Below are 26,913 nucleotides of genomic sequence, written 5' to 3'. Positions count from 1 at the left end.
TCTAGGAAGGCTCTAGGAGAGGGTTAGCAGGAGGAAAATGGGGAAGATGGAGGCAGAAGTTTAGAGGGTGGTAAAAAGGTCAGAAGAGAGGTTAATTGGAGGATAAAAACAGACACTACAAAACAATGAGGAAAAAAGAGTCAGAGAGAAAAGGAGAGAAGAAAACTTTCAAGTAGAGAAAAACTAAAAATAGTAAAGGGTTGACCTAGTGGAACTCTGTTACATTATTTTATATTAAGTCTGATGCCAAAATGTTGCAGTAAAATACGCACTCATGGCATGTGGCCAACCCCAAAAGTTCCAAAATCATGAGTCAAGCTCCAAAAAAATCACACTATTAGCTTAAAATTCATGGGATTTTTTTTACAAATACATTTTTGGTTCTTTTTCTTTGTCTTCTGGTTTTTGAGACTGGTTTTCAGGCTCTCTCTGCAACCACAAGGGCTAGAAACTTAGCTTTCATTTTTAAAAAGCGAGGGGCTCACTGATTCACATGATTCCAGCAGCTGTGACTTTAAGAAAAACCATCAAATATAAAAATTTGTGATAAAGTCATATGATGGCAACAATATTATATGTAAGCAGAGTCAGGATGAGCTCTACCCTGACATCTGGTGGTGAATTCTGGCGAGTTGTGCAAAAGAACTTCAGGGGCTGATCTTGTTTGCATAGGCACACCCACCCCGCCTAACATGAGCCCACAGCTGCCCAAATGGTCACTTTAGCTGCTGTGGGATCCCCAGTTTCTCTGTTATTGGGGCAGGAAGAATAAACTGTTATTACCCTGACTATATGAATCAATGACAGTGGAACTATTTTATGACAAAGGGACTGACCATCAACTAAGTAGCATTCGCTAGACAAGGGACATGGGTTCCAAAACAGTGAATTGAGGGGGGGGGGGCAGGCTGGGCAACCCCAACCCTCTGCTCAAGGGTAAGTAGTCTCATAGCCATCCAAGGCTGTGATCAAGTGTCTTGATGGTTTTGGTCTTTTGGACTTCAGATGAAAACCTTGTCTGTGTCTCTTGGACCTTGAAGTAAAAATATCATCTAAATTATATAAGAGCTAATTTTGATTTTATTAGAAATCTGGTTACAAGCTGCTGAGCTGAATTCACTTTGGGCCAATGGTGCACCAGCACAGAGGTTCCCCTACTACAAGCTGAAGTCACTGAAGAGCTAAAATTACTGAGTGTTGTTGGGAGGAGGGGCTGAAAATATATTGCTGAGTGGCTGATGGCGCAGAGCAGTTTGCAGGACACCTGGTGGAGTGGAGTGTCGAGTGGAGCATTTCATGGGACAGGTGGAGCGGCTGGTGGGATGGCTGTTGGAGCGAAGCGGCTGGTGGAACGGCTTGCGGTGAAGGCTGCAACAGAACCCCACGGAAAGGCGGGGCAGTCAGCCTCAGATCATGTAAGGTGCCCCTTAACACCCCCTGCACCCCCCCCCCCATTTCCACCCAGGCTGGGAGGTAAAACTCTGCAGATAAATTTTTGAACTCTGGGGCTGCACTGACCAGGGACAGAGACTTTTGGGGTGTGGGACTTTGGGTGATTTTTCGGGTTGCTGGACTTAAGACCCTCAGGGGAAAAGGACACTGCCAAACTTACTTGAGGGTGGGTCTGTTGCTCATGGTTTGTGTTATGAATCCTGTTTGTGGTGTTTCCCCAACATAATGCCGCATTGTTTCCCTCCTTTATTAAAAGGATTTTTCTACACTCAGACTCTGTGCTTGTGAGAGAGGAAGTATTGCCTCTTAGAGGCACCCGGGGGGTGGTGTGTAATTGTCCCAGGTCACTGGGTGGGGGCTCAAGCCAGTTTTGCACTATGTTATTGAAACGGAACCCCTGGATACTGAACCAGGCCCTTGTTGCTGCCAACTCAGATGGGCAGAAGGGTTACATATATATCAGACAACATGACTCCATAGGACAATGGGGTCTCTGTAGCTTGGTTAGGAATGGTAGGTGGGTATGGGAGTCATCTGTCCGGAGATTAGAGGAATAACCTGATTTTTGTTTACCTCAAAATCTTTACTGTAAAATAATGGGTTTTCAGTCCTCCTTTAATTGCAAATCTGAATGCAAACTTAATTATAGAATTGCTAGCACTGCCTCCACAAGTTTTTCCCCAGTGTTGATGCTAGGTTTTAGAATACTTCATGCTTGCAGCTACCTGAAATAATCATATATATTTAAGGGTCCTGTGGTTTTGATGCACATCTGTTTTCGCAGTACATTACCGGATGCACTAGCAAATTATCCTAGCACAGAAGTCCAGATGAACACCAGATGTCAAGATGTCTGGGTGGCGGTGGCTAGTTCATGCCACTGATCACTGCTGCCTGTGCTACCACAGCTACGCTACTATTTTTAGTGCACTAGCAAAGATCAGAGCTAGCATGAATGTGTGTATGTGAGCTCCCAGCTCCAACTGCAGACAAAGCCTAAGACTTCTAGGGCAGAGAGCTACTTATCAATGAATAGATACTAGGGATAGTGATGAGGGGTCCAAGCACAGTGTCTGATTTGAGGAACTTTGTCTGGGAAATTCAGGAAGCTGACTACCCAGGGCCCGGAGTTACCCAAGCAAAAATGCAAAGGCTATGAAGAGCTGTGGGGAGGCAAATTCCTGCAACCCCCCTCATGGATACATACTTGGAACAGCTAGCTCATGCCACTGCTCGCGCTACCGTAGCTACATCACTATATTTAGCACGCTGGGTCGATGAGAGCTAGTGCAAGTGTGTCTAGTCACTCTGGGAATCGCACTCCCAGCTCTGAGTGCAGACGTAGCCTTCGTGTGGGCAAAAGACTGTGGAAGTCTCTCATGAATATGAGACTTTCCCACCCCAATCCAAGATTTACATGGAAGACACACAAGAAATACAAGCCAGCCTCTGGAAAGCATTACTCTAGGCACCAGCCACCAATCCAGTGCAACTGAGTTTCAGCCACAGCACACAAAATTACTACAGACACAGGCACACCTCAGGATCAAAGCTCGTGTTGATTAAAGCAAGGTTAGTGGCTTAAAAGATGTTTATCAGCTTCAATTAGATCCTTATAATAAATATATATATAATAATAATTAATAATAATCCCTGACCTGGTCTGCATCCCCAGAGCCTGGCTATCTGACACTGCAGCCTGGGACCTGGATCATTTCATGACTTCCAGCTGACACTGTGCCCTACAGACCCAGACTAGGCAGTTCCCAGGGCAGAAACCCAATTTTATTGCAACCCAGCTTCAAATGCAAAAGAAGCTCCTTTGTAACAAAATCCTTTGAGTGCATCTACTTAATCTGAGAGACTAAAGACAAGCGCAATAAGACATCCCAATAGCACAGATCTATTACCTACAGAGAGCTCAAGTTTTCTGGACAGAGACATTGACTGACATGGTGACGCAGTTCCTGAGGCTCCTCATTCTTGGAGGCTTAACAATTCTCACTGACAATACACCTGATCCAATGCACAAAACTTTCTATTTGCCCTGTTCTCCTTTGGATTATCACAGACACAGCCGGTCACATCCTGACCTTTATAATGAACGTGGATCACTCCTCGATGCCAGTCAGATTACCACCTCCAAAAGAGAAAGAACATAAGAACAGCCATACTGGGTCAGAGCAAATCTCCATCTAGCCCAGTAGCCTGTCTTCCAACAGTGGCCAATGCCAGGTGCCCCAGAGGGAATGAACAGAACAGGTAATCATCAAGTGATCCAACCCTTGTCACCCATTCCCATCTAATAGCCATTGATGGACCTGTTCTCCATGAATTTATCTAGTTCTTTTTTTTAACTCTGTTCTAGTCTCAGTCTTCACAACATTCTCTGGCCAAGAGTTCCACAAGTTGACTGTGCGTTGTGTGAAAAAATACTTCCTTGTGTTTGCTTTTAATCTTCTGCCTATTAATTAATTAATTTCCAGACAAGAAGGTCTTATCATCATGATCCATCCTAGAGAACTCATTGATTCAGTTAGACTCACAAAGCACTGATGCCCTAGCCCAGCAGCCAAGGACTAGAAGAACCAGTGAGACATCACAGTCACTGACTGACCACAGCCATGAATACTTTGGTTCTGAAGCACTTCCTTCCCATATGGCCCTCACAGAGCTTTGTGGTTTCTTCTTCCTGTGACAGATGATACAAGAAGGCAAGAAAACCCAAGTGCCAGTGTTGAGAACACTCAAGAAGATACAACAAAGTATCTGAACAACAAAGTTTTCTTTGCCTGCTCCTTGGCCATGGAGAAGACCAAGAGATCCTCATTCTTCTCTTCCATAGCAACCACCAAGGCTTCATCTATGCAGTTGGACTATGCAGTTCAGACTACGGGGGTGTGAACTGCAACAGCACGGCATTCTGGTGCATGCAGCTCCCCAATGTGGATGGTCCTAGTGCAAACTAAGAGGTACCTAGCTTGTGTTAACATAGTCCTCTTCAAACAGGACTATGTTAGCACGAACTAGGTACCTTTTTGTTTGCACCTGCATTGTCTATATGGGGGAGTTACAACACAGAAGTTTGGTGCATGCTACACTTCACACCCCTGTGGTCTGAACTGCAGGGCTGTGTAGACAAGTCCCAAGTCACACCCCACTGAACTATTTTGGATTGTCAATAACATTGCTAACCTAGATGCCTCCTAGCTCCAGAGCCCAGCACCATTCGGCGTGAGGAACTGTACCCACTTCACAGAGAAGATCTTCCACATCCAGGATGGCCTCTATGGCCATCAGGGACAACACAAAACCCTCCTCAGAATAGTGTTCATTCACAAAACAGGAATCCTAGATATGCTAGAGGAAATCTGAGCCTCTGTCTATGACTCCAATCCTTGACCTCTGTGGCTAGTGCATGGCAGCAAGAGCCTAGGGGGGAGCGGGGCCTGGGGCAGATGTAACGAATCCATCACTTCCGGGACTGACCCGTCACTTCTGGGACTGATTGTGCTGGCCAATTCCACTGGCCCACAGGGCTCCCCAAAGTGCAGGGCCCGGAGCGGTCTCCCCGATTCACCGTACCTTAGGAATGGCTCTGAGCAAAAGCATCTAGAACCCCTACTAACAAATACTGTCATCGTCTGCTTTTGAGGACAGAAATCTGCTCCCCCAACCTGGAGAATGCAGTAACCTGGCCAGGACGTAAGAATCCATTGCTTGATACAACCAGCCTTACAAGTTTCAAAGAGAAACTTCTGAGCTTCAGTTCATCTGCAAATTTGACACTATCAGTTCAGGATTAAACAAAGACTGTGAATGGCTTGCCAACTACAAAACCAGTTTCTCCTCTCTTGGTTTTCACACCTCAGCTGCTAGAAGAGGGCCTCATCCTCCCTGATTGAACTAACCTCTTTATCTCTAGCCTGCTTCTTGCTTGTTTATATATACCTGCCCCTGGAAATTTCCACTACATGCATCCGACGAAGTGGGTATTCACCCACGAAAGCTCATGCTCCCAAATGTCTGTTAGTCTATAAGGTGCCACAAGACTCTTTGCTGCTTTTACAGATCCAGACTAACACGGCTACCCCTCCGAAGCCTTACAAGTGAATGCCCAGTATCATCAGGTCTCCTATTTCTGAGCAATCTAGTCAAGCAGTTACTGAACATTTGCATCCAACTTCACTTGTCCATTGGCAATATCCAGCTGGGTTTTAAGCCTAGACACAGAACAGACATGGCATGTCAAGGCTGATGGAGAACCTCCTCCTGTCCACAGGCGAGAGGATTTTTGAAGCTTTTTACTGTCAGGGTCTGCAGAATGGGGACAAAGCCTACTCTTGTTGGAGCCAACAGTTAAATTTGGAGATGGGGTGGAGGAGCACCTTAGTATAGGGATGTTGTGTGCAGCAAAAACTGCTTTCAACAGGCTGAACGATGACAGGAGGACATGGGATGGAGAACTGAGAAGATTCAATGGCAGCCTGGGTGTAGGTGAGGGGATACGAGGAAGTATAAATCAACAGTGAGGTCACAAGCCTGAATGGTGGCGGAGGATCAGGGATGGAGGGAGGAGCAGGAGGGGATCAAGGCAGCAGGAACTGACTTAAATGAATCTTATATTATTTTGTCTCCAGTTGGCTCAATGGGGTGGGAGGTGAATTCCCTCAGTTCTATAAGTGCTTTGAGATCCTCAGCTAGACGGTGCTCTAAGAGGGCATGTTATTTGGCTTCAGGAATAGAGACTGTTCCTGTCCCTCCCACCACCTACCCTACAGAGCAGGGGAGAGGAATGTGAAGTGGATGCGGGGGTGACTGCAGAGAAGGAGAAATTGTTCATAGAGGGATCAGAGCTGTCCTGGTTTGCAGGAGGTGATTTTCCTTCACTGCAAGGGTCCTCCTGGGTAGTGCCTCCTTCTTGCTCTCACATGTTTGAGGGTGGGGAGAAAGTGTCCCCAACTGAGGCATTAATAGGAGAGACTCAGATTTTAACCTCACCACATACCTGCAGGAAATTTATTGTACCCCATCCACGCCTCCTGCCAAGGTCTTTACATAAAGGAAACTGGTCAATACTTACACTAGTCTCTGCAGTTTGCAGTTTGGCTGTTTCAGTCCTTCACACAGCAGCTGCACTCCCAAGGCTCCCAGCTGATTACCACTCAGGTCCAGATCTTTTAGCAGCTGGTTGGTGTTGAGAGCAGAAGAGAGCTCCCCACAACAAGCAGCTGAGACTTCACAAGCCTTCAATCTGCAGGAGATAGATGCACAGATTAGAGAATGAGCACATCTGACTATCCAGTCCTCTCCTCTCAATTGAAATTCCAGCATGGAAAGCCAAGAAGCATTTACCATAGTCCCCATGACCCTTAATCTAAGGATTTGCAACATATCAATAAACAAATGCATAGAGACTGGTGAGGAAAATGAAGAATAATGGAATTGTATAGGAAGCCAGTTGTAAATTATAGTTTCTCTTTCTTGTAGACTAAAAGTCTCAGTGCTTTAGAAAGAAATATCACCCAGATCAAGGAGACTATGACCAAAATAGACAAACTGAAGATACATTATCCTCTTGTATCAACCTAGCTGCATTTACACCAGTGGTTGAATTTTTAACTTATTTTTATTTTTATTGACTTTTCCACACCTATGAGCCTTGTAGCTATGTTGACCTAAATTTTAAGTGTAGATCAGGTCTTAAACATGATGGATAGATACTGAGGGCTTGTCTATACAAGGACATTGACCAGAATAGCTCCCTGTGGGACACACTCTTCCAGAATCAAAGTCTCTTTTCCTTTAAAACAATTACTCTGCTTTACCAGCTATTGGGATTCTCATCTGTTGCAAGCTGCAGAGTTGTCCATTAACATCCTGGGGATCTCAGAGGCATAAAGGTGGTTTAAATCCACTTAGCTCCACCCTCCCTCTGGAATGTGAGATCTTTGTTGCACCTCTTAAAAGCTCAGCAATGAATCTTAACCTTGGTGTTGGTAGCAGTGGGATTGTAAAAGAAAAGTTTACACTGGGGTCCTTCTACGGGCATCTGTTATGTCCATTAGCCTGTGTTCCACAAGTGTGTGTTCAGCTAAGCTGAAGGTTAGGGTAGAGCATGGCTGCATTTTCAAGTGGGCTGGTGAATCCCGAAATGCGGCTGTGAAACTGTTCTCGGTGAGCTTGGAGGGGCCAGGGGAAGTGCCTAGCTTCTATTTGCAGAAGCTGGGAATGGGCAACAGGGAATAGATCACTTGATGACCTGTTCTGTTCATTCCTTCTGAAGCACCTGGCAATGGCCACGGTTGGAAGACAGGATACTGGGCTAGATGGAGCTTTGGCCTAACTCAGCACTGCCGTTCTTATGTTCTTATGTGCTGTAGCTGTGAGGAACCCCAAATGTGGGCCTAGTGTAGAGAAAGGAGCTCTACACATCTATCAGCAGCATAGTAGGCTCAGAGAGGTGTGAAGTGGCCCATTCATCTCAATGAGACATTCTCAGCTGAATGAGAACACGGCATGGAGATGAAAACAGCCTGAAACAATAGCTCCGAGAGGTGTGAACTGCTCCATTCATCTCAGTGGGAATTCTCATCGCCCACTCCATCAGGTATTTAGCATTATGGTTTACACATGGGAGGCAGGAAGAGGGGCTCAGACCCCCAGAAGTTTCATACATAAGTAACATAGACTGGGGTCTGGCCTATAGGCTGATTTAGTGTCCGACAGACAAAAGGAAGTTTCCGGCCCTCATGGCAACAGAGATCACCAATGTGAGCCAAGTTTGTAACAGATACATTGAAGTCAGCCTGAGTCTGCAGAGAGCCTGAAGCAATCACTCAGGAATGGGAACTCTCCTGTCCCCCAGTAATCTAACTGTACTATCAACTTTATTGCTCGCCAGTGAGATTTCAGTGCCAACATCAACTACTGAATCAATTGTCATTGTAGCGGGTAGAATGAGGGGATTAGGGGATGGGAGCGAAGCCTGCTGGGTTGGGAACTGGAAGTTGCTGCAGGGAAGGAAATACAGAGAACACACAGGAGACAGCAGAAGAGAAAGCAGAGAGGGGAGGATAGAGAAGGAAGAGAAACCAAAGGCAGAAAAGCAATGGGCTTAAAGGTGAGCAGATTTTTCCACTGATGATGAATGCAATAATAAAGCACTGAACAAACAATAAATAGTAACAAAACATTTAGTTACTACATAAAGGCCATATTCTCAGCTGGATCTCTGTCATGAGGGGGGCATTCCACTGTGCATCACAGAGAAAATATAGTATTTATAGCCTGACCTATGGACTATAGGTAACCATAGAATTCAACGCTCTTCAAGTGAGTTTGACACCCCGGCCTTACACGCTGGAGCATCTATGTACCTTTCTCATGAACACTCTGCGGGGCTTACAGTCAGTCCTGCCTCCCTAATGAATCTTAAGACTGTGGCCACCTTCTCTAAGACTATGACATGGTTATCAAGTGGCATATTGGTTACTGAAAAATTAGGCCCATCAATTGCTGGAATGTCACAGGTACCTGACGTAACCCAGAGAGCCTCGTCTATTATTAGAACAGCTACTGCAGTGGCTATTGTGACAATAGTGACTAAATGCTTTTCTATTACCCAGAGGGGCTGTGTGTCAAAGGTCTTTCTACAAACTCCTGCCTTCCCTCTGCTGAGAATAGTTTCACCTCCTACTGTGAGTACCTCACAGGCCAGACACACCTCAGCCAGGCAGGAGCTGAAAACAGTGAATGTTACAGTTCACACGCTGAGATGGCTACTCAAAAGGTGCACAAGGGGCGGGGAGACCACAGGAAGCCTTGTTTATAGGTTGGGCGTAATAATAGCTGCCTTTTATTCGATGTAAAAAATTAATTGAGCTACTTTATAGAATAGACTGCTGAAGCCAATACAGGCCTCTGTTTTGGCTTCACACAGGCCATGTGCATGGCTGGAGCAGGAGCTTACCATGTGGCACAAGGGGGTTCCATGACGATCTGATAAACCCAGGGCAGTGGGTTGATTTTGTCTGTGTACGAGAAAAGAACAGACAGAAATACCACAGAGCGAGAAACAGAAGGGCAGAACAAGGCACCCGAACAAGCGCTGGAGATGTTTCCCTAAGAAAAAGCCCAGAGAGAGCTTGTGGCATCTCTGTGTTGCTGAAAGAGGCGTGACCTTTGAGCAAAGAAACTACTTCCTGTTTGATTCTTCCTGTGTCTGAGGAAATGGGACTGTGTGCAGTCTTCATAAACAAAACTGAATCAAAGATCAAAGATACCTGGATCCATCACCAATTTCTCCTTCTAGCAAACAATACGCAGGACCCCAAATTTTGGCTAAATGCTCAAGTCAAAAAGGGATGACACCTCCCTCTCCTTGTGTCTTGTGCTGAGCCCCCCCCATAAACACAGTCTCCTTCTTCTTTCCCTACGTTAGGGGCAGAAGACTCACTAAAGGATGCAGGGAAGAGCAGAAAGGAGCCATGATAAAATACACCTGTATGTAATGGCCAGCAGAGGTGACTGGGTAAAACAAAAGAACATGCTGTACCTCCTGAAGGGGGGTTAGCTGCAGGCAAATTCCCCTCCCTTGGCACATGAAGGAGTTATAGGAAAAATTCTTCCTTCCTGAGACAGAATCCCTCCCACAGTTCCCCTGAGACGCACATCGTTCTCAGCGTGGGAATGTGTCTATAAGGGACGACTGGGAGATATAGGGTCATCAGGCTCCTGGGGCCTAATTATTTTAAAAATAATTAAAATGATGATAAAGCGGGGCTTTTATCAAAGCGATTAAGATTCTGCAATAGTTTTAAATGCCAGGGACACATTAGGAATCATTTATATATGATGATTTATCCTTCAGATTCAGGGGGATTGGAACTACTGCTCCAATATGTGCCCATCTTTATTGATAAATTCCATTTACTGAATGTGACAGGCTAGCAGACTGTTGGGAGCCACTGAGACACCAGGGGCTGGAGGGATACTCAGTGTTCAGACTCTTCGGTTATGTCTACACTGCAGCGAGTCCCAGGGCCTGGATTAACTGATTTGGGCTTGCAGGGCTTGTGCTACAGAGCTAAAAATAGCAGCGTAGATGTTCCTGCTTGGTCTGGAATCCTGCTCAGGGGGTGGATCTTAGAGCTCATGCTCCAGCCTGAGCAGGAACACCTATGCTATTATTTTTAGTCCTGTAGTATAAACCTGGATCAGTTGATCTGGGATCTGAGACTTCACTGCTGTGGGTCTTTTTTGCAATGTAGACACCCCCTTCATGTACCTGCAGGAGCCAACATCTTACACCATCCTCACACTCCATGGATTCCTTTACAGAAAAAAAAGGGTAAATACTCACCCCAGTTTCTGCAGTTTGCAGTTTGCATGCCTCAGTCCCTCACACAGCAGCTTCACTCCTGATTCTCCCAGGCTGTTTCCTGCCAGGTGCAACTCAACCAAGGTCTGTTTGGTACCAAGAATAGAGGAGAGATCCTCACAGCAAGCAGCTGTCAAATGGCAATCAGAAAACCTGCAAGAGACAGGTAAGCAGAGAGGAAAATGAGACCTTCTGTCTGTCCAGTCCCTGCTGTGGGTTTCTAGAAAGATTCTTTTATTTGGGAGTGGGAGTGGGGAGGGGGAAATCACAGAGCTGTAGTAATGGATGGTGGGGATCACATGATCATGTGTGGATTTCAATCCATGTGCATCTGTAGATCTCATTGATCCTGTATTCCACATATGAGTGTTTTCTATCTCTGAGCAGAAACACTTGGGCATCTGATAATAAGAAAAGACAGGGGTGGGGAGGGGAATCTCACTGGGAATTAATGCTCCTGCTGCTGCACTGGAAGGTCTATTATAGTTTTGTGGATGGGAGGAGCCTTTTCTTCTCTCTTGCTGCATCTTTTCAATTGAGGGCTCAGCAAATAAGACACCATCTATGGTAGACTTAAACATTCAGGATTCAGGGATGGTTCCACTTTACCAAGTCTCAAGTCCCACCCCTCTCTTGATCATACAGTAGAAAAGGCTGGAATTTCCCTAGAGAGCCCAGTCTCAGAGGGCACTAGACAGAGGGAGGTCTCTCTTTGCCACATCCCTGAACAAGAACCTACCAGCCTTCTGCTGATAGCCTGAAGAATAGATAATGTTAGCAAGGGGGGCTCTCTCTACCTCCGGGAGAAGAATGCTTCTGTGGACCTTGGTACCAGCTCCTGGTGACACAGGCACTGGCACATTTCAGAAGAGACAAGGGTTCTATAACCCTCACAGCCTCATACTGCCCAGGCCAGGTATGGCTCTCAGCTCTGGTTCAGATGGCCAAAGCCGACTGCATTGGGCTGACTGGGCATGAGGCCACATGCAGGAGCAGGGGGCTCATGTCCTCCTAGAGTCATATCAACCATCTACCCGTGGAAAGGGGTTCTGGCAGGGTGCAAACAGGTCCACATAACACCCTCTATTATCCTCACAGAAAAACAGTTTGACTGACTCCTTCATCAGCCTCTCAGGAAGTCCCATCCCTGCAGCCCTAATTATCCGGTTCATACAGGGCTTGACAGTTTTGAAATCCTGTGTCAGAGAGGTGTGTGTGTGTGTGTGTGTGTGTGACCGTACAAAATTACAAAGCCCATTTTGTATTAGCTGTTGAACACATGTCTGAACTTGCCCAGGACAAGCCAGTGAACAGCATTTCCTGAGCAGGAAAGGTGCTTGACAGGCAGTTGAAGGACTGTCACTGAGAAGCCATCAGGACTATGCTCTGGAGTCATTGACTGTGTTTGTCTCAACTTCTGGCCCACCCCCATGGAACAGAGGGGCCACAGGCAGGAAAAGCATGACTAGGAGAGGGTGCAGGGGCAACCCAGTGGGTCACATGGCAAGGTGACAGAGACCCCAGAGCTGCTCTGTTCAGGGGATGGGTATGACCATCATGACATATAAGCAGGATGTACAGTAGCGAGAGAGGGCAAGAGGGACTCTGCCCAGCCTGAAACCCTGACATGCCTCGGACTTGTGGGAAGGGCCCGATAAGACTCAGGGAGGCGGGATCTCAGATCTTCTGTTGCTTTTCAAAGACCTGTAACCCCTGAGTGCTTTGAAGACAAAGACTCTGATTAATAAGCCCCTGTGCCAAGCCTGTGTTCCTTGCTTTCCTGCCACATTATCCCTGAAGGTGACAAGCTAGAAGCCCAGAGAACCCACAACCCAGCTGGAGCGCTGGAGCAGGGTGTGAGTCTGACTGGAGGTGGGACTTGGGAGATCTCAGACACTGATTTCAGGGCCTAGGGCAATGGGAAGGCAGCGCCTCACATTCCAAGGAAGGACATCAGACAAGAGGGCTGAGGAATGACCCCAAAGATCCAGACCTGGAAACAGGGACTAGACCACACCCAGGCTCACCTGGCTTAGAAGCAGGTGTCACCCAGTGATTGGGCCCCACTCACAACAGCCTGGCAATCCTCCAGAGTGGTACTGGGCCAAGTTGTAACACCTCCATTCCCCGGTGTCATGGGATAAAGCTGATGAAATCTCCTTTTGAATCACTAGGTTAATGGAGCTTAATTTCCTTACACGGAAAGTCATTTTCCTACCAACAGTGATTCTGGCTCAGAGTGAACAAGCTTCAGGCTCATGTGAATGGTCCATCGTGTCACATTTTACGAAGCTAAGGTGATAGTATAGACTCCTCTGAGATTCCTCCCCAGTGTGTCTTGAACTTACTAGTCTATCCATCCTGATAATTTTTTCCCTCATGCCTGCATGCCCATCTGAGTGGGGCCTTTCCCCAGGGACTTGATGTTCTATTTGGGGCAAATTAAAGCCCTTGGAAATGCCAACCAACATTTTAGAAAAAAAAACACCTTTGTTTCATTTGAAACCAATTTGACACATTAGCTCATAGACTCATAGACTTTAAGGTCAGAAGGGACCATTATGATCATCTAATCTGACCTCCTGAACAACACAGGCCACAGAATCTCACCCACCCACTCCTGTAACAAACCCCTGACCCAGGGGTCCCCAATGCGGTGCCCGCGGGCACCATGGCGCCCGCAGGGGCATCTAAATGCGCCCACGTCCTGGCCGGCGGTGGAGCACCCGCCAAAATGCCACCCAATTTCTGAGGCGTTTCGGCGGCGACGCCTCTCGATGACGCCACTTGCCGCTGACAAGCGACGTCATCAAGAGGCGGCACCGCCGAAATGCCGCAGAAATTCGGCGGCATTTCGGCGGGTGCTCCACCACCGCCACGGTCCTTCATCTGGCACCCGCCAGACGAAAAGGTTGGGGACCACTGTCCTGACCTATGTCTGAGCTATTCAACTCCTCAACTTGTGGTTTAAAGACTTCAAGGTGCAGAGAATCCTCCAGCAAGTGACCCATGCCCCACGCCACAGAGGAAGGTGAAAAACCCCCAGGGCCTCTGCCAATCTGCCCTGGGGGAAAATTCCTTCCTGACCCCAAATATGGTGATCAGCTAAACCCTGAGCATGTGGGCAAGACTCACCAGCCAGACACCCAGGAAAGAATTCTCTGTAGTAACTCAGATCCCACCCCATCTAACACCCCATCATAGGCCATTGGGCATATTTACCACTAATAGTCAGAAATAGTTGGAAACCTTCATCTAATTAAAGTCTAAACTTCCTGATGGCCAGTTTATAACCACTTGTTCTTGTGTCCACATTGGTACTGAGCTTAAATAATTCTTCTCCCTCCCTGGCATTTATCCCTCTGATACATTTATAGAGAGCAATCATATCTCCCCTCAGCCTTCTCTCAGTTAGGCTAAACAAGCCAAGCTCTTTGAGTCTCCTTTCATAAGACATTCCTCAGATCATCCTAGTAGCCCGTCTCTGTACCTGTTCCGGTTTGAATTCATCCTTCTTAAACATGGGAGACCAGAACTGCACACAATATTCCAGATGAGGTCTCACCAGTGCCTTGCATAACAGTGCTAACACCTCCTTATCTCTACTGGAAATACCTTGCCTGATGCATCCCAAGACTGCATTAGGTTTTTTCACAGCCATATCACATTGGTGGCTAACAGTGATCCTGTGATCAACCACTACTCCAAGGTCCTTTTCCTCCTCTGTTACTTCCAAGTGACGCGTCCCCAGTTTATAACAAAAATTCTTGTTATTAATCCTTAAATGCATGACCTTGCACTTTTCACTATTAAATTTCATCCTATTACTATTACTCCAGTTTACAAGGTCATCCAGATCTTCCTGTATGATATCCTGGTCCTTCTCTGTATTGGCTATAGCTCCCAGCTTTGTGTCATCCACAAACTTTATTAGCACGTTCCCACTTTTTGTGCCAAGGTCAGTAATAAAAAGATTAAATAAGATTGGTCTCAAAACCAATCCCTGACGAACTCCACTAGTAACCTCCTTCCAGCCTGACAGTTCACCTTTCAGTATGACCCGTTGTAGTCACCCCTTTAACCAGTTCCTTATCCACCTTTCAGTTTTCATATTGATCCCCATCTTTTCCAATTTAGCTAATAATTCCTCATGTGGAACTATATCAAATGCCTTACTGAAATCAAGGTAAATTGGATCCACTGCATTTCTTTTGTCTAAAATTTTTTCCCAAAGGAGATCAGGTTGGTTTGGCACCATCTACCTTTTGTAAAACCATATTGTATTTTGTCCCAGTTACCATTGACCTCAACATCCTTAACTACTTTCTCCTTCAAAATTTTTTCCAAGACCTTGTATACTACAGATGTCAAACTAACAGGCCTGTAGTTACCCAGATCATGTTGTTTCCCCTTTCTTAAGAATAGGAACTATGTTAGCAATTCTCCAGTCATATGGTACAAACCCTGAGTTTACAGATTCATTAAAATTTTTGCTAATGAGCTTGCAATTTCATGTGCCAGTTCTTTTAATATTATTGGATGAAGATTATCTGGGCTCCCTGCTTTAGCCCCCTGTTCAAGTTTGGCTTCTACCTCGGATGTGGTAATATCTACCTCCATAGCCTCATTCCCATTTGTCATCCCTAAGCTCCTCATTAGCCTCATTAGCCTCATTAAAGCCTGAGGCAAAGTATTTGTTTAGATATTGGGCCATGCCTAGAATATCCTTAACCTCCATCCATCCTCAGTGTTTAGTGGTCCCACTTCTTCTTTCTTTGTTTTCTTCTTATTTATATGACTATAGAACCTTTTACTATTGGTTTTAATTCCCTTTGCAAGGTCCAACTCTACATGGCTTTTGGCCTTTCTCATTTTATCCCTACATGTTCTGACCTCAATCAGGTAGCTTTCCTTGCTGATCCCTCCCATCCTTATAGGCTTTCTGTTTTTTCTTAATCACCTCTCTGAGATGCTTGCTTATCCAGCTTGGTCTATAACTCCTGCCTATGAATTTTCCCCCCTTTCTTGGGATGCAGGCTTCTGATAATTTCTGCAACTTTGACTTGAAGTCACTCCAGGCCTCCTCCACCTTTAGATCCACAAGTTCTTCAGTTCAATCCACTTCTCTAACTAATTTCCTTAGTTTTTAAAGTTAGCCCTTTGAAATCAAAACCCTAGTCACAGATCTATTTTTGTTTATCCTTCCATTTAGTTTGAACTGAATTAGCTCATGATCGCTGAAACCAAGGTTGTTCCCACAACCATTTCTTCTATGAGGTCCTCACTACTCACCAAAACCAAATCTAAAATGGCATCCCCTCTTGTTTGTTCTTCAACTACTTGGTGAAGGAATCCATCAGCTATTGCATCCAGGAAAATCTGAGCCCTATTATTATTACTAGCACTTGTCCTCCAGTCTATATCTGGGAAGTTAAAGTTTCCCATGATCACACAATTTCCTCTTCAAAAGCTCTTCAAAAGGCCAGGAGGAAGTGGTCCCATTTTTACAGTTAATTCTCTTTACAACAGTAGATCCTCAGAGTTACGAACACCTTGGGAATGGAAGTTGTTCATAATTCTGAAATGTTTGTAACTCTGAACAAAATGTTATGGTTGTTCTGTCAAAAATTTACCACTGAACAGTTTACTATGAGTGAGCAACTGACTCTGAAACTGTACTATGCAGAAGAAAAATGCTGCTTTTAACCATCTTAATTTATATGAAAAAAGCACAGAAACAGTTTCCTTACCTTGTCAATTTTTTAAAACGTTCCCTTTATTTTTTTAGTAGATTACATTTAACACACAGTCACATAATGTGTTTGCTGCTTAATGTGAGAAATTAATGCATATTCCTCTGGTCACCCTCAGTCTGCTGTAGAAAAGGGCAGTGCATTTGCCAGCTTCACAGATCACAGGGTTGGTGGGAAAGAGCCATTTGCTTTGTGAATAAGGTGGCTTGTGGCCAGGTCAGCCGTTGTTGGCAAAGTTTGTGGTCCACCATGGTACAATTCACAGCCAACATTAAACTGTTCCTTCAAGATCTTCAATGGTCAGCTGCTACCTCTAATGTGACCTGGTCTGTGGTGACTTAACATCCCAGTTAAGTCTCACACCAAATTCTGGTTCTACCAGGATAGCCAAGTTCCAACACATATAACACAAAACCAAAAGAGTGAGTTGTCCATCCCAGCCTATGGCTGGACCAAGCCCTTCTATTTGCTCTGTCTTTTCTACTTAACCCACACCTGGCCTCCCTGTTTCAGGCTGCTGTTCCCTCAAGGAGGCCCTGATCTGCAGCAGTCTGACCCAGCTTCCTGGCTCCAGACAGGTTTCTCTCACTGAGGCCTGGTCTACACTAGGACTTCAATTCGAATTTAGCAGCATTAATTCCCTTTATTTTTTTAGTAGATTACATTTAACACACAGTCACATAATGTGTTTGCTGCTGCTTCTTTTTTTCTTCTCTGCTTCTGCCTGATAGCATACTTCCAGCTTCAAATGGGTTGTGTGGTTGACCGGTCAGTTCATACCTCTGGTGTTTGTAACTTTGAGGTTCTACTGTTGTTTATTTTTACACAGAGTTTTTCCATTCCCTTTACTTTGCAGTGAGAAATCAATGCATATTCCTCTGGTCACCCTCAGTCTGCTGTAGAAAAGGCCAAGCCCTTCTATTTGCTCTGTCTTTTCTACTTAACCCACACCTGGCCTCCCTGTTTCAGGCTGCTGTTCCCTCAAGGAGGCCCTGATCTGCAGCAGTCTGACCCAGCTTCCTGGCTCCAGACAGGTTTCTCTCACTGAGGCCTGGTCTACACTAGGACTTCAATTCGAATTTAGCAGCATTAATTCGAATTAACCGCGCACCCGTCCACACCAGGAAGCCATTTAATTCGACCTAGAGGGCTCTTTAGTTTGAATTCGGTACTCCACCCCGACGAGGGGAGTAGCGCTAAATTCGACATGGCTATGTCGAATTAGGCTAGGTGTGGATGCAAATCGAACTTAGTAGCTCCAGGAGCTATCCCACAGTGCACCACTCTGTTGACGCTCTGGACAGCAGTCCGAGCTCAGATGTTCTGATCAGCCATGCAGGAAAGGCCCCGGGAACATTTGAATTCCTTTTCCTGTCTGGCCAGTTTGAATCTCAATTCCTGGTTGGACATCGTGGAGAGCTCAGCAGCACTGGCAGCGATGCAGAGCTCTCCAGCAGAGGAGTCCATGCAATCTCAGAGTAGAAAGAGGGCCCCAGCATGGACTGACTGGGAAGTCTTGGATCTGATCGCTGTGTGGGGTGATGAGTCTGTGCTTTTGGAGCTGCGCTCCAAAAAAAGGAACGCAAAGACCTACGAGAAGGTCTCCAAAGCCATGGCACTCAGAGGATACAGCCGGGATGCAACGCAGTGCCGCGTGAAAATCAAGGACCTGAGACAAGGCTACCAAAAAATCAAAGCGGCAAACGGACGCTCCGGAGCCCAGCCCCAGACATGCCGCTTCTACGAGGCACTGCATGCCATTCTTGGTGGGTCTGCCACCACTGCCCCACCAGTGACCGTGGACTCTGAGGATGGGATAGTGTCGACGGGCAATTTCTCGGCGATGTTCGCCGATGGGGAAGATGAGGAAGGGTTTGTGGAGGACGAGGCAGGCGACAGCGCTTACAATACTGCTTTCCCCGACAGCCAGGATCTCTTCATCACCCTCACAGAGATCCCCTACCAACCCTCCCCGGCCATTAACCCGGACTCTGAATCAGGGGAAGGATCAGTCGGTAAGTGCTATAAACATGTAAACATTTATTTTTTAAAAAACAGGACTAAAAACTATATGAAAAGAAGGTCAATACATATAGGGATCGAGCAGAAATCCTCTTGGGACAGTTCCACGAAGTTCTCGTAGAGGTACTCGAAAAGCCTCCGCAGGAGGTTCCTGGGGAGAGGTGCCTTATTGGGTGCTCCGTGGAAGCACATTCTTCCGCGCCAGGCCATCCTGAGGTACAGTGGGAGCATTGCCTCGACCAGCATGGCAGCATAGGGCCCTGGTCTGTGCAGGGATTCACGCAGCATGCGCTCTCTGTCTCTCCTAGTGACCCGCCTCAGGGTGATCTCGCTCGGCGACTGCTGCATCTAATTAGGGGAATTACTGTAATGTTACTATTGTGAATGCTTGACTTTTCCTTTGCATAACAATGACCGTCGTTTAACAGCCACGTGGTGGAGGCTGCAGAGGAAAAGCATACAGGGATCTTTCCCTGGGACAGCCGCGAGGGGCTCGAACACGGTCAGACTTCATGCTTTCCAGATTGCCTGCAGCAGGAGGGCAGTGCTATCCATTAACTGTTAAGCAGCCTAAAGTTTACGGCTTACCAGGCCTGGCTGCTACACAGATTCTGCTGTCCTGCCCCGCTTGTCCAATCTCCAGTGCAAGACCCCAGGCAATGAAAGCGAATGCCGAAAATTCGAACTTGTCCTGAGAGCACATGAGATTAGGTGCCCTGTATGGTCTTGTTCACAGAAACTGAGTAGACTGTGTTCAGTGTTCGCAAACATGTATCTTTGCAAGGAAATCACTTCCTTTTTCCCATCACACAGCTGCGGCTCTTTCCCGAACTGCCCCGGCATCCCCCTCACAGAGGCTGGCGCAGATTAGGCGGCGAAAGAAAAAGACTCGGGACAAGATGTTCGCTGAACTGATGGCCTGCTCCAGAGCCGAGGCGGCCCAGCAGAGCCAGTGGAGGGAGACCCTCTCTCAGCAGCAGCGCTCACACAGCGAACGGGAGGACAGGTGGTGGCAGGAAGACCAGCAGGCGACTCAAACGCTGCTTGGACTAATGAGGGAGCAAACGGACACGCTCCGGCGCCTTGTGGATGTTCTGCAGGACCGCAGGCAGGAGCAGAGAGCCCCTGAACTGTATCTGCAACCGCCTCCCCGCCACAAAGTCCTGTCCCCTCACCCAAAATCACAAGAACGAGGCGCGCTAGTGGCCGTGAAAACTGTCACTCCACCCCAGCACAGCGCTCATGTACCAAACAGCTCTCATTCCCTAAAGTATGAGAATTGCTTCCCTTCCTGGCTCACCCGATCCCAAATCCCAGTTTCATCCCCCAACTGTGTAGTTGAGTATTAAAAATAGTTTGCTGTTCATTACTGTTTCCGTCGTGTTTCTTTGCAGAAGACTTTGTGTGAAGGGGGGGGGGAGGGGTTTGTTAATTGCATAGGACAGCCACCATTACCAGGGTACAGACGTGGGGGCAGGATCAACAGCAGGTCACACACAGAGTGCAGACACTAGGCACCCGGGTCACTCTGGGAGGTGTCTGCTGCCCCAGGTCAGTCTGGGAGGTGTATGCTGCCCCAGGGTCCGAGCGCCTGGCATCCACAAATGGCAAGGCAGGTTGCCCTTACCATGCCCTTCCACCCTAGCCATGAACCTCTCCAATGCCCTGAGCCCCAGCCAGAGCCATCATCCCCCTACAGCTACTCACCCTTCCCACACACCCCTCACCCCTTCCTGCAAACCCACCCCTTCCTGCACACCCTCCTGTAACCGTCCTCCCCCCAGAGACCGCTGTAGGAGCAGGAGCCTGTCAGTCCTCGAGTGTAGAAGTGGTCTGTACATCACTGCACACCGTACCCACCACAGTCTGCGTCCCTGTTTGAACCCTTGAACGCGAATTCATTAGTAAAGAAAACTTTGTTAATTAAAAATGTTCCAATAACTTTATTTTTAAGCGTCTGTTGGAAGGGGGGGAACCTGGTGAACGGGGTATGTAACCGCTGAAAAAAGTGAATAGTAACTGAAACAGGGGCAGGTTCAGCTTCTTTGTAAAGAGACTGGACAGTCATAGGTTACCCTGCTTTCAAAGCCTCCCGGATGCACAGCACTTCCCGCTGGGCTCTTCTAATGGCACGGGTGTCTGGCTGAGCGTAATCAGCAGCCAGGCAATTTGCCTCAACCTCCCATCCCGCCATAAAGGTCTCCCCCTTGCTCTCACAGAGATTGTGGAGCACACAGCAAGCTGCAATAACAATGGGGATATTGGTTTCGCTGAGATCCGAGCGAGTCAGTAAGCTCCTCCATCTCCCCTTGAGACGTCCGAAAGCACACTCCACCACCATTCTGCACTTGCTCAGCCGGTAGTTGAAGAGCTCCTTGTCACTGTCCAGGGCGCCTGTATAGGGCTTCATGAGCCACGGCATTAGCGGGTAGGCTGGGTCCGCGAGGATCACTGTAGGCATCTCCACATCCCCAACACTTATTTTGTGGTCCGGGAAGAAACTACCTTCCTGCAGGCATCTAAACAGACCAGAGTTCCTGAACACACCGCATCATGAACCTTGCCCGGCCACCCGACGTAGATGTTGGTAAAACGTCCCCTATGGTCCACCAGTGCTTGCAGCACCATTGAAAAGTAGCCCTTTCGGTTAATGTACTGGCTGGCCTGGTGGGCCGGTCCCAGGATAGGGATGTGAGTGCCATCTATAGTCCCACCGCAGTTTGGGAATCCCATCGCGGCGAAGCCATCTATGACAACCTGGACGTTTCCCAGGGTCACTACCTTTGAGAGCAGTAGGTCAACGATTGCGTGGGCTACTTGCATCACAGCAACCCCCACAGTAGATTTGCCCACGCCAAAGTGGTTCGCTACTGACCGGTAGCTGTCTGGCGTGGCAAGTTTCCAGAGGGCTATGGCCACTTGCTTCTGCACACTCAGGGCTGCTCGCATCCGGGTGTCCTGGCGCTTCAGGGCAGGGGCCAGCAAGTCACACAGTTCAAGGAAAGTGCCCTTACGCATCCTGAAGTTTCGCAGCCACTGTGATTCATCCCAGACCTGCAGCACTATGCGGTCCCACCAGTCCGTGCTTGTTTCCCGGGCCCAGAATCGCCGTCCCATAGCATGAACATGACCCATTGCCACCATGATCTCCGCGGCGCGGGATCCCGTGCTTTGTGAGAGGTCTGTGCCACTCTCACACTTCATGTCCTCACCATGCTGCCGGAGCCTCCTTGCCCGATTTCTCAGCAGCTGACTGTGGAAGAGGTGGACGATAAGGTGCGAGGAGTTGACAACGGCCATAAGTGCAGCGATGATCGCAGCGGGCTCCATGCTCGCAGTGCTGTGGCGTCCGCGCTGTCACTGACCAGAAAAGTGCGGTAACAGATTTCCCGCTGGCGCTTTCAGGGAGAGAGGGCGGGAGTGACGGTTGAATGACGACAGTTACCCAAAACCACCCTTGACACATTTTTCCCCCAGCAGGCATTGGGGGCTCTACCCAGCATTCCAATGGGAAGCGGGGACTGCGGGAACTGTGGGATAGCTGCCCAGAATGCACCACTTCCAATGTCGACGCTTGCCCCGTTAGTGTGGACTCACAAAGTCGAATTAGTGTCCTTAGTGTGGATACACAAATTCGAATTCATAAGGTCGAATCCACAAATTTGACCTAAGTTAAATCGAACTACTCTTGTAGTGTAGACATACCCTGAGGGAGAGCCAGCGAGCTACTCCCTTTCCCAGCCAGCCAGCCACTCAGCTTGGTTCTCTCTTTTTAGCCCCTCACTCTAGGCCTGTCACCTACTCCTGGTGTAGCAAGGTGGGGCTGATTGAACCTACAAGTTGTCAGCCCCTTCTTGGCTGGTGTGTGGGTTGTACACCCCATCACAGGGCCATGTGCTTTTATGGGCCTGGGGAATGCAGGAGAGGAGGGAGGTGGGGGAGGGAGAAGGAAGGTGTGTTATGGGGAAGAACTGTATACGTTTCAAACAATAGCAATTTCTTTTTGTAACTGGGGTAGAGAAATGTCAAATGGTAAAATAAAAGACACACTGCCAGCTTCCTGACACCCTTTCACCTAAACAACTGGGAAGGGCTGTCATGGCTAGTAATGAAGGTTTCCTGGAGCCAGCTCAATAGCCTCATACTCACACCAGAAATCATCTCCCAGCTCTACTCAGGCAACAGGTGCAACAGGGTTCTTTAGTCTATCAGAGACAGGCATAACAAGAACCAGTGGTGGGAAATTAAAAACAGACAAATTTAAATTAGAAATGAGGCACACATTTCTAACAGTGAGGGCGGTTAACCATTGGAACAAAGCTACCAAGGGAAGTGGTAGATTCTCCATCTCTTGATGTCTTCAGATCAAGACTGGATGCCTTTCTGGAAGATGCTTTAGTTAAACCCAAGTTACTGGGCTCAGTGCAGGGGTAACTGGGTGAAATGTAATGGTCTGTGTTGTACATGAGGTCAGAGTAGATGATGTAATGGTACCGTCTGGCCTTACAATCTATGAGTCCATGAATTTCTGTAGTGGATTTATAGCCTCCTCCCTTTTGGAGACCAACTTTTTCCCCCCCAACATGGAATTACTTTAAGCCATTGGGGCCTGGAAACACAAAATGATATTCCATTTAATTCTTTTCCGCACGTCTATTCCCTAGTCCTTAGCCACTGTCGTCCATGGCTTTGTCACCTTTCTGTTGGACTGCCACAACTCACTCTCTCTTGGGATGGTCTAAGCATCCCATTCAGAAGGCAGCAGATCAATCCTTAATCTACAACGACCAAAGTGAGCATATCACTCTGTCTGATGCTCCAGCAACTCATCTGGCTTCCCATTCCCATCCCCAAATTCAAAGTCCTGGTACTAATTTGCAATGCCAGAAATTGGTCCCAATCTGGCATGTGCACTAGAAAACTCCATGTTGCAATTTGCAGCAGTGTGACTGAACGGGAAGCTACAATGATGCAGTGCAGCCACATTAGCCATTTTCTTTTGTATGCACACAATGCACTATGTCCACAAACAGCACGCTCTGCAAGTGCTGCAGGCCTGTGGCTTGTTGCATCTGACCCACACTTCTTAACACAGCTCCCTGAACCAGGAGCATAACATCTATGGTTTATAGTGTATGTTCTCACTTCAGTTTTTTAGTTTGCGGCATTGCTCCTTTAAATGGTTCTGTCCTGCCCTAAAATCTGCACATATGTTGTGAATGGAACATCCTCTCACTTGCAGAAGATGTGATGCGGTCAGCAGCTCCCACTGCCCTCTGCCATGATGCTTGTGGGCCTGCAGGGCCAGGATGTATCATGAAGAGCACCAGCAGCTGTGGGTGTCTGTGCTCGTGAGGGGCTGGATTTTAGTCATTTGTTCAGTTGTTTTGATTGTTTTGTTATGTTTTCAGATCTCGTTTTGTGGTTTGTTTTGGAGCTCAACTAGCTGTTCCCTTGCAGGTAGCTCTTTGGGAGCTTGAGATGACCGTGCTCTGGGCTCAGAGGGAGAATATCACTCAGGGCCCCTCCTCCATGTAGCCCAGAGACTTCGGAGTTCTTCCTCACCTCCTGTTGTGGAGTCCCTGGGGTACGTGCAGCTTCCCGGGGGGAGGATGGGAGCAAGGAGAACCACGGGAAAATACATGGAGTTACTTGGAGGTGTGGGAGTGCAGAGGGTAGTGCTCGTCTGGCTGTTAATTCATTAGTTCATTATCCTGCTCGGCGTTCTTATTTGCAGATCTCAGCAGTATGGAAGTTGCTGCTGAGGCAGTGAACACACCATGCAATGTGTGCGAATGTACGTGCACCATGCACCAGGACAATGTCACTATCTGCTGCTTTTCCCTTTTATGGTTTTCAGAAGAATCCTCAAGGGACCAAATAAAACCAAGATTTCTGTTTTAAAGTTGAAATTCAGATGTTGTTGCAGTGTATTTCTGGCATTGCTAACCTGGGTGGGGAAGTGGGGGAAATGTTTGGGGCCAGACAGAGCAAAGACGGGACAGTCTCCGGCCAGTCTCCCTTCATATGCTCTGGGGCTGGCATGCAGCAGGGGTACAAGTAGCAGAGCTGGGTGGAACTTGGAAACTATTTTCTGTTGCTAATTTTGCATCACCTTTTGTTAATTCATCCACATTATGAAATCGCCTGCTTAGCTTCAGTGAGCAGCTTGTCACCATGATGCCAGTACTCTGAGCTATCCGAGCTGTCCGGGGCATTGTCGGATTGCACTGGGAATATTTATTGCCCCACTGCAGCTGCTCTGCCAGTGCTTGTGCTGAATCAGTGGAGAGAGACATGGTATGTGACAATATGTCATTGCATTCTATTAAAATCCAAAGGTGATGTAATCTCTTGTGCATCGCTGTAAGTACGTGGCTGTGCAGTGTTACAGGTGTGTTAGGAAGATGTGCTGCTGCTGGTAAGGTCAAAGTTCTCTAGCACAGACATAGTCTCAAACCGCTCATCCACCAGCACCCTGCAGAAGAGCTGTGCTCACAGGGACAATCCAACTAGAGGAGCCCAGGCTCAGACTCTTGGGCATTGGGGCAGAGAATTCTCAACAGCTAGAGCCCTGCAGTAGAACTCCTTGTCAGAGGGGATCAGACTGAGTCCTGGCCTGGCCATGGTCAAAGCAAAATGCAAGATCATCTCTTTGCTAAAGACTTTCCCAGGAACAACTCCAGGATCAGCACAGAATCATGGAGTGTAGGACTGGAAGGGATCTCAATAGGTCATTTAGTCCAGTCCCCTGGACTCAAGGCAGGACTAAGGAATAACTAGACCAACTAGCATGAGAGGGAGATGGTGTAGTAAGAGGAGAGAGAAAGAAGAAGGAAGAGAGTTGAGGGGTGGAGCAGAGAGAGAGAGAAAGAAAGAAATCAATCCCCTCCCAAAAAACCATACCTGTGAGTCAGGGAGAAATGAAATCCAATATGGTACAAAAATGTTAAATAAATAGATATGTTCAGGGCTTAGATACCCTGGTGACAGGTAGGACTGGACAAATAGTTTATTATTTGGTTCAGTGCCTGAGCTCAATAATATGAAATAAATATTTTATCTGGGTTCATTTGAAACAGTAAAGTCAATTTTTCCCGATTAAATGAAAACAAAGGAAAAAATTAGTTTGGACTCTAATGAAATGTTTTGTGCTACCCTAAACAAAATTATTAGTTTTCAGGTTTTGTTTTTGTTTAACTCTATTTTTTTAAAATTAAACTTAGCTAATTTTTCCTAACAAAACATCATTTTGACACAAACTTTGAAATTTTGGTTCAAAAATGTCTAAACTAAATATTTTGACTTTTTTGGAAACTTTCCCCCCATTTTTATTCAGTCAAAACCATTCATCAGATATGACCTGAATTTGTGAACAGTTTCAGTTGACCCGAAACTGCTTTATTTGCCAAATCAACTATTCACCGTGTAAATTTCACCCAGCTCTAGTGACAGGCACCTTAGAAATATCTAGGATTAAAATACCTTAGCTTCTCAATCCTACATCCTGAGTGTTTCCTGATCTCAAAAATTTCACCTGGAAACACTACTTAACCCTGTCTCTCAGGCTCATCTGTGGGTAAGGTAATTGGGTTAACTGTCATTGCAGCACTAGGCTGACTAAGCCAACCCCACATGTATTAACTGCAAATTTAAACACAATCCTCAGAAGTTACACAATTCTATGTGGTCACTGTACCAACCATGGTGAAGAGCTGCACTGTTGTAGAATTTCTGGGATAGCAGCAGTAATAAGGGGATTTTAAAAAGAAAAAATAGTTACTTACTCTAGTTTCTTTAATTTACATTTTGGATCCTTCAGTGCTTGACAGAGCAGGTAAATAGACGAATGCTGTGGCTTACTCTGACGTTGCTTCCTTAAAAAGGAGAAAATAGAAATGTTCTATATTGCTCTCTGAAGACAGATTTTAATTCTATTTCCTGAACATTGAAATAGCCTCTTGGACAGTGTCATACGGTGCATATAGATTATTCTGCAGTTAGTTAGTTGTAAGTCCCCAATTCAAAACTACATCTAGTACTTTGATATGTATTTTAAGTATACGGAGTCAAATAGAAAACATGCGACTAAGATTAATCCATTCATTTTATGAACTTGTGGTACTCTGATTCTCTGAATATTAAAACCAGTTCTAACTACTCACACAAATGGGAATGTCTCCAGAGGTTTTATGCTTGTGTGTCAGGCAGTAACTGCAGTATCATTTCTGGAGATACAGTAGAAATTATCATGTTTATTTAACTAGGAATGTTGTCTTTAATTTGCCCACAAAGCTGAAAACC

General features: G+C 46.8%; 1 protein-coding gene and 1 long non-coding RNA gene across 2 annotated transcripts in view; one reads left to right on the top strand and one right to left on the bottom strand.

Annotated features, from left to right (window-relative positions):
* Positions 1-26,913, bottom strand: part of LOC120392760 (NACHT, LRR and PYD domains-containing protein 3-like) — a 57,617-nt gene that overhangs the window by 15,925 nt on the left and 14,779 nt on the right. Inside the window, exons 5-7 of the mRNA XM_039517496.1 lie at positions 26,397-26,486; positions 10,817-10,987; positions 6,536-6,706 (exon numbers count right to left, since the gene is read on the bottom strand). Of these exons, the coding sequence (XP_039373430.1) occupies positions 6,536-6,706; positions 10,817-10,987; positions 26,397-26,486 (432 nt within the window). The remainder of the gene's footprint in view (positions 1-6,535; positions 6,707-10,816; positions 10,988-26,396; positions 26,487-26,913) is intronic.
* LOC120392763 lies at positions 24,123-24,521 on the top strand. Its single transcript, XR_005591779.1, has 2 exons — positions 24,123-24,196; positions 24,347-24,521. It is a non-coding gene; the product is annotated as an uncharacterized LOC120392763 (long non-coding RNA).

This window comes from Mauremys reevesii, unplaced genomic scaffold (genome assembly GCF_016161935.1).
Source record: "Mauremys reevesii isolate NIE-2019 unplaced genomic scaffold, ASM1616193v1 Contig113, whole genome shotgun sequence".
NCBI lineage: Eukaryota > Metazoa > Chordata > Testudines > Geoemydidae > Mauremys > Mauremys reevesii.
The sequence above is the reverse complement of the archived record's forward strand: the minus strand, read 5'-3'. Positions and strand labels throughout refer to the sequence as shown.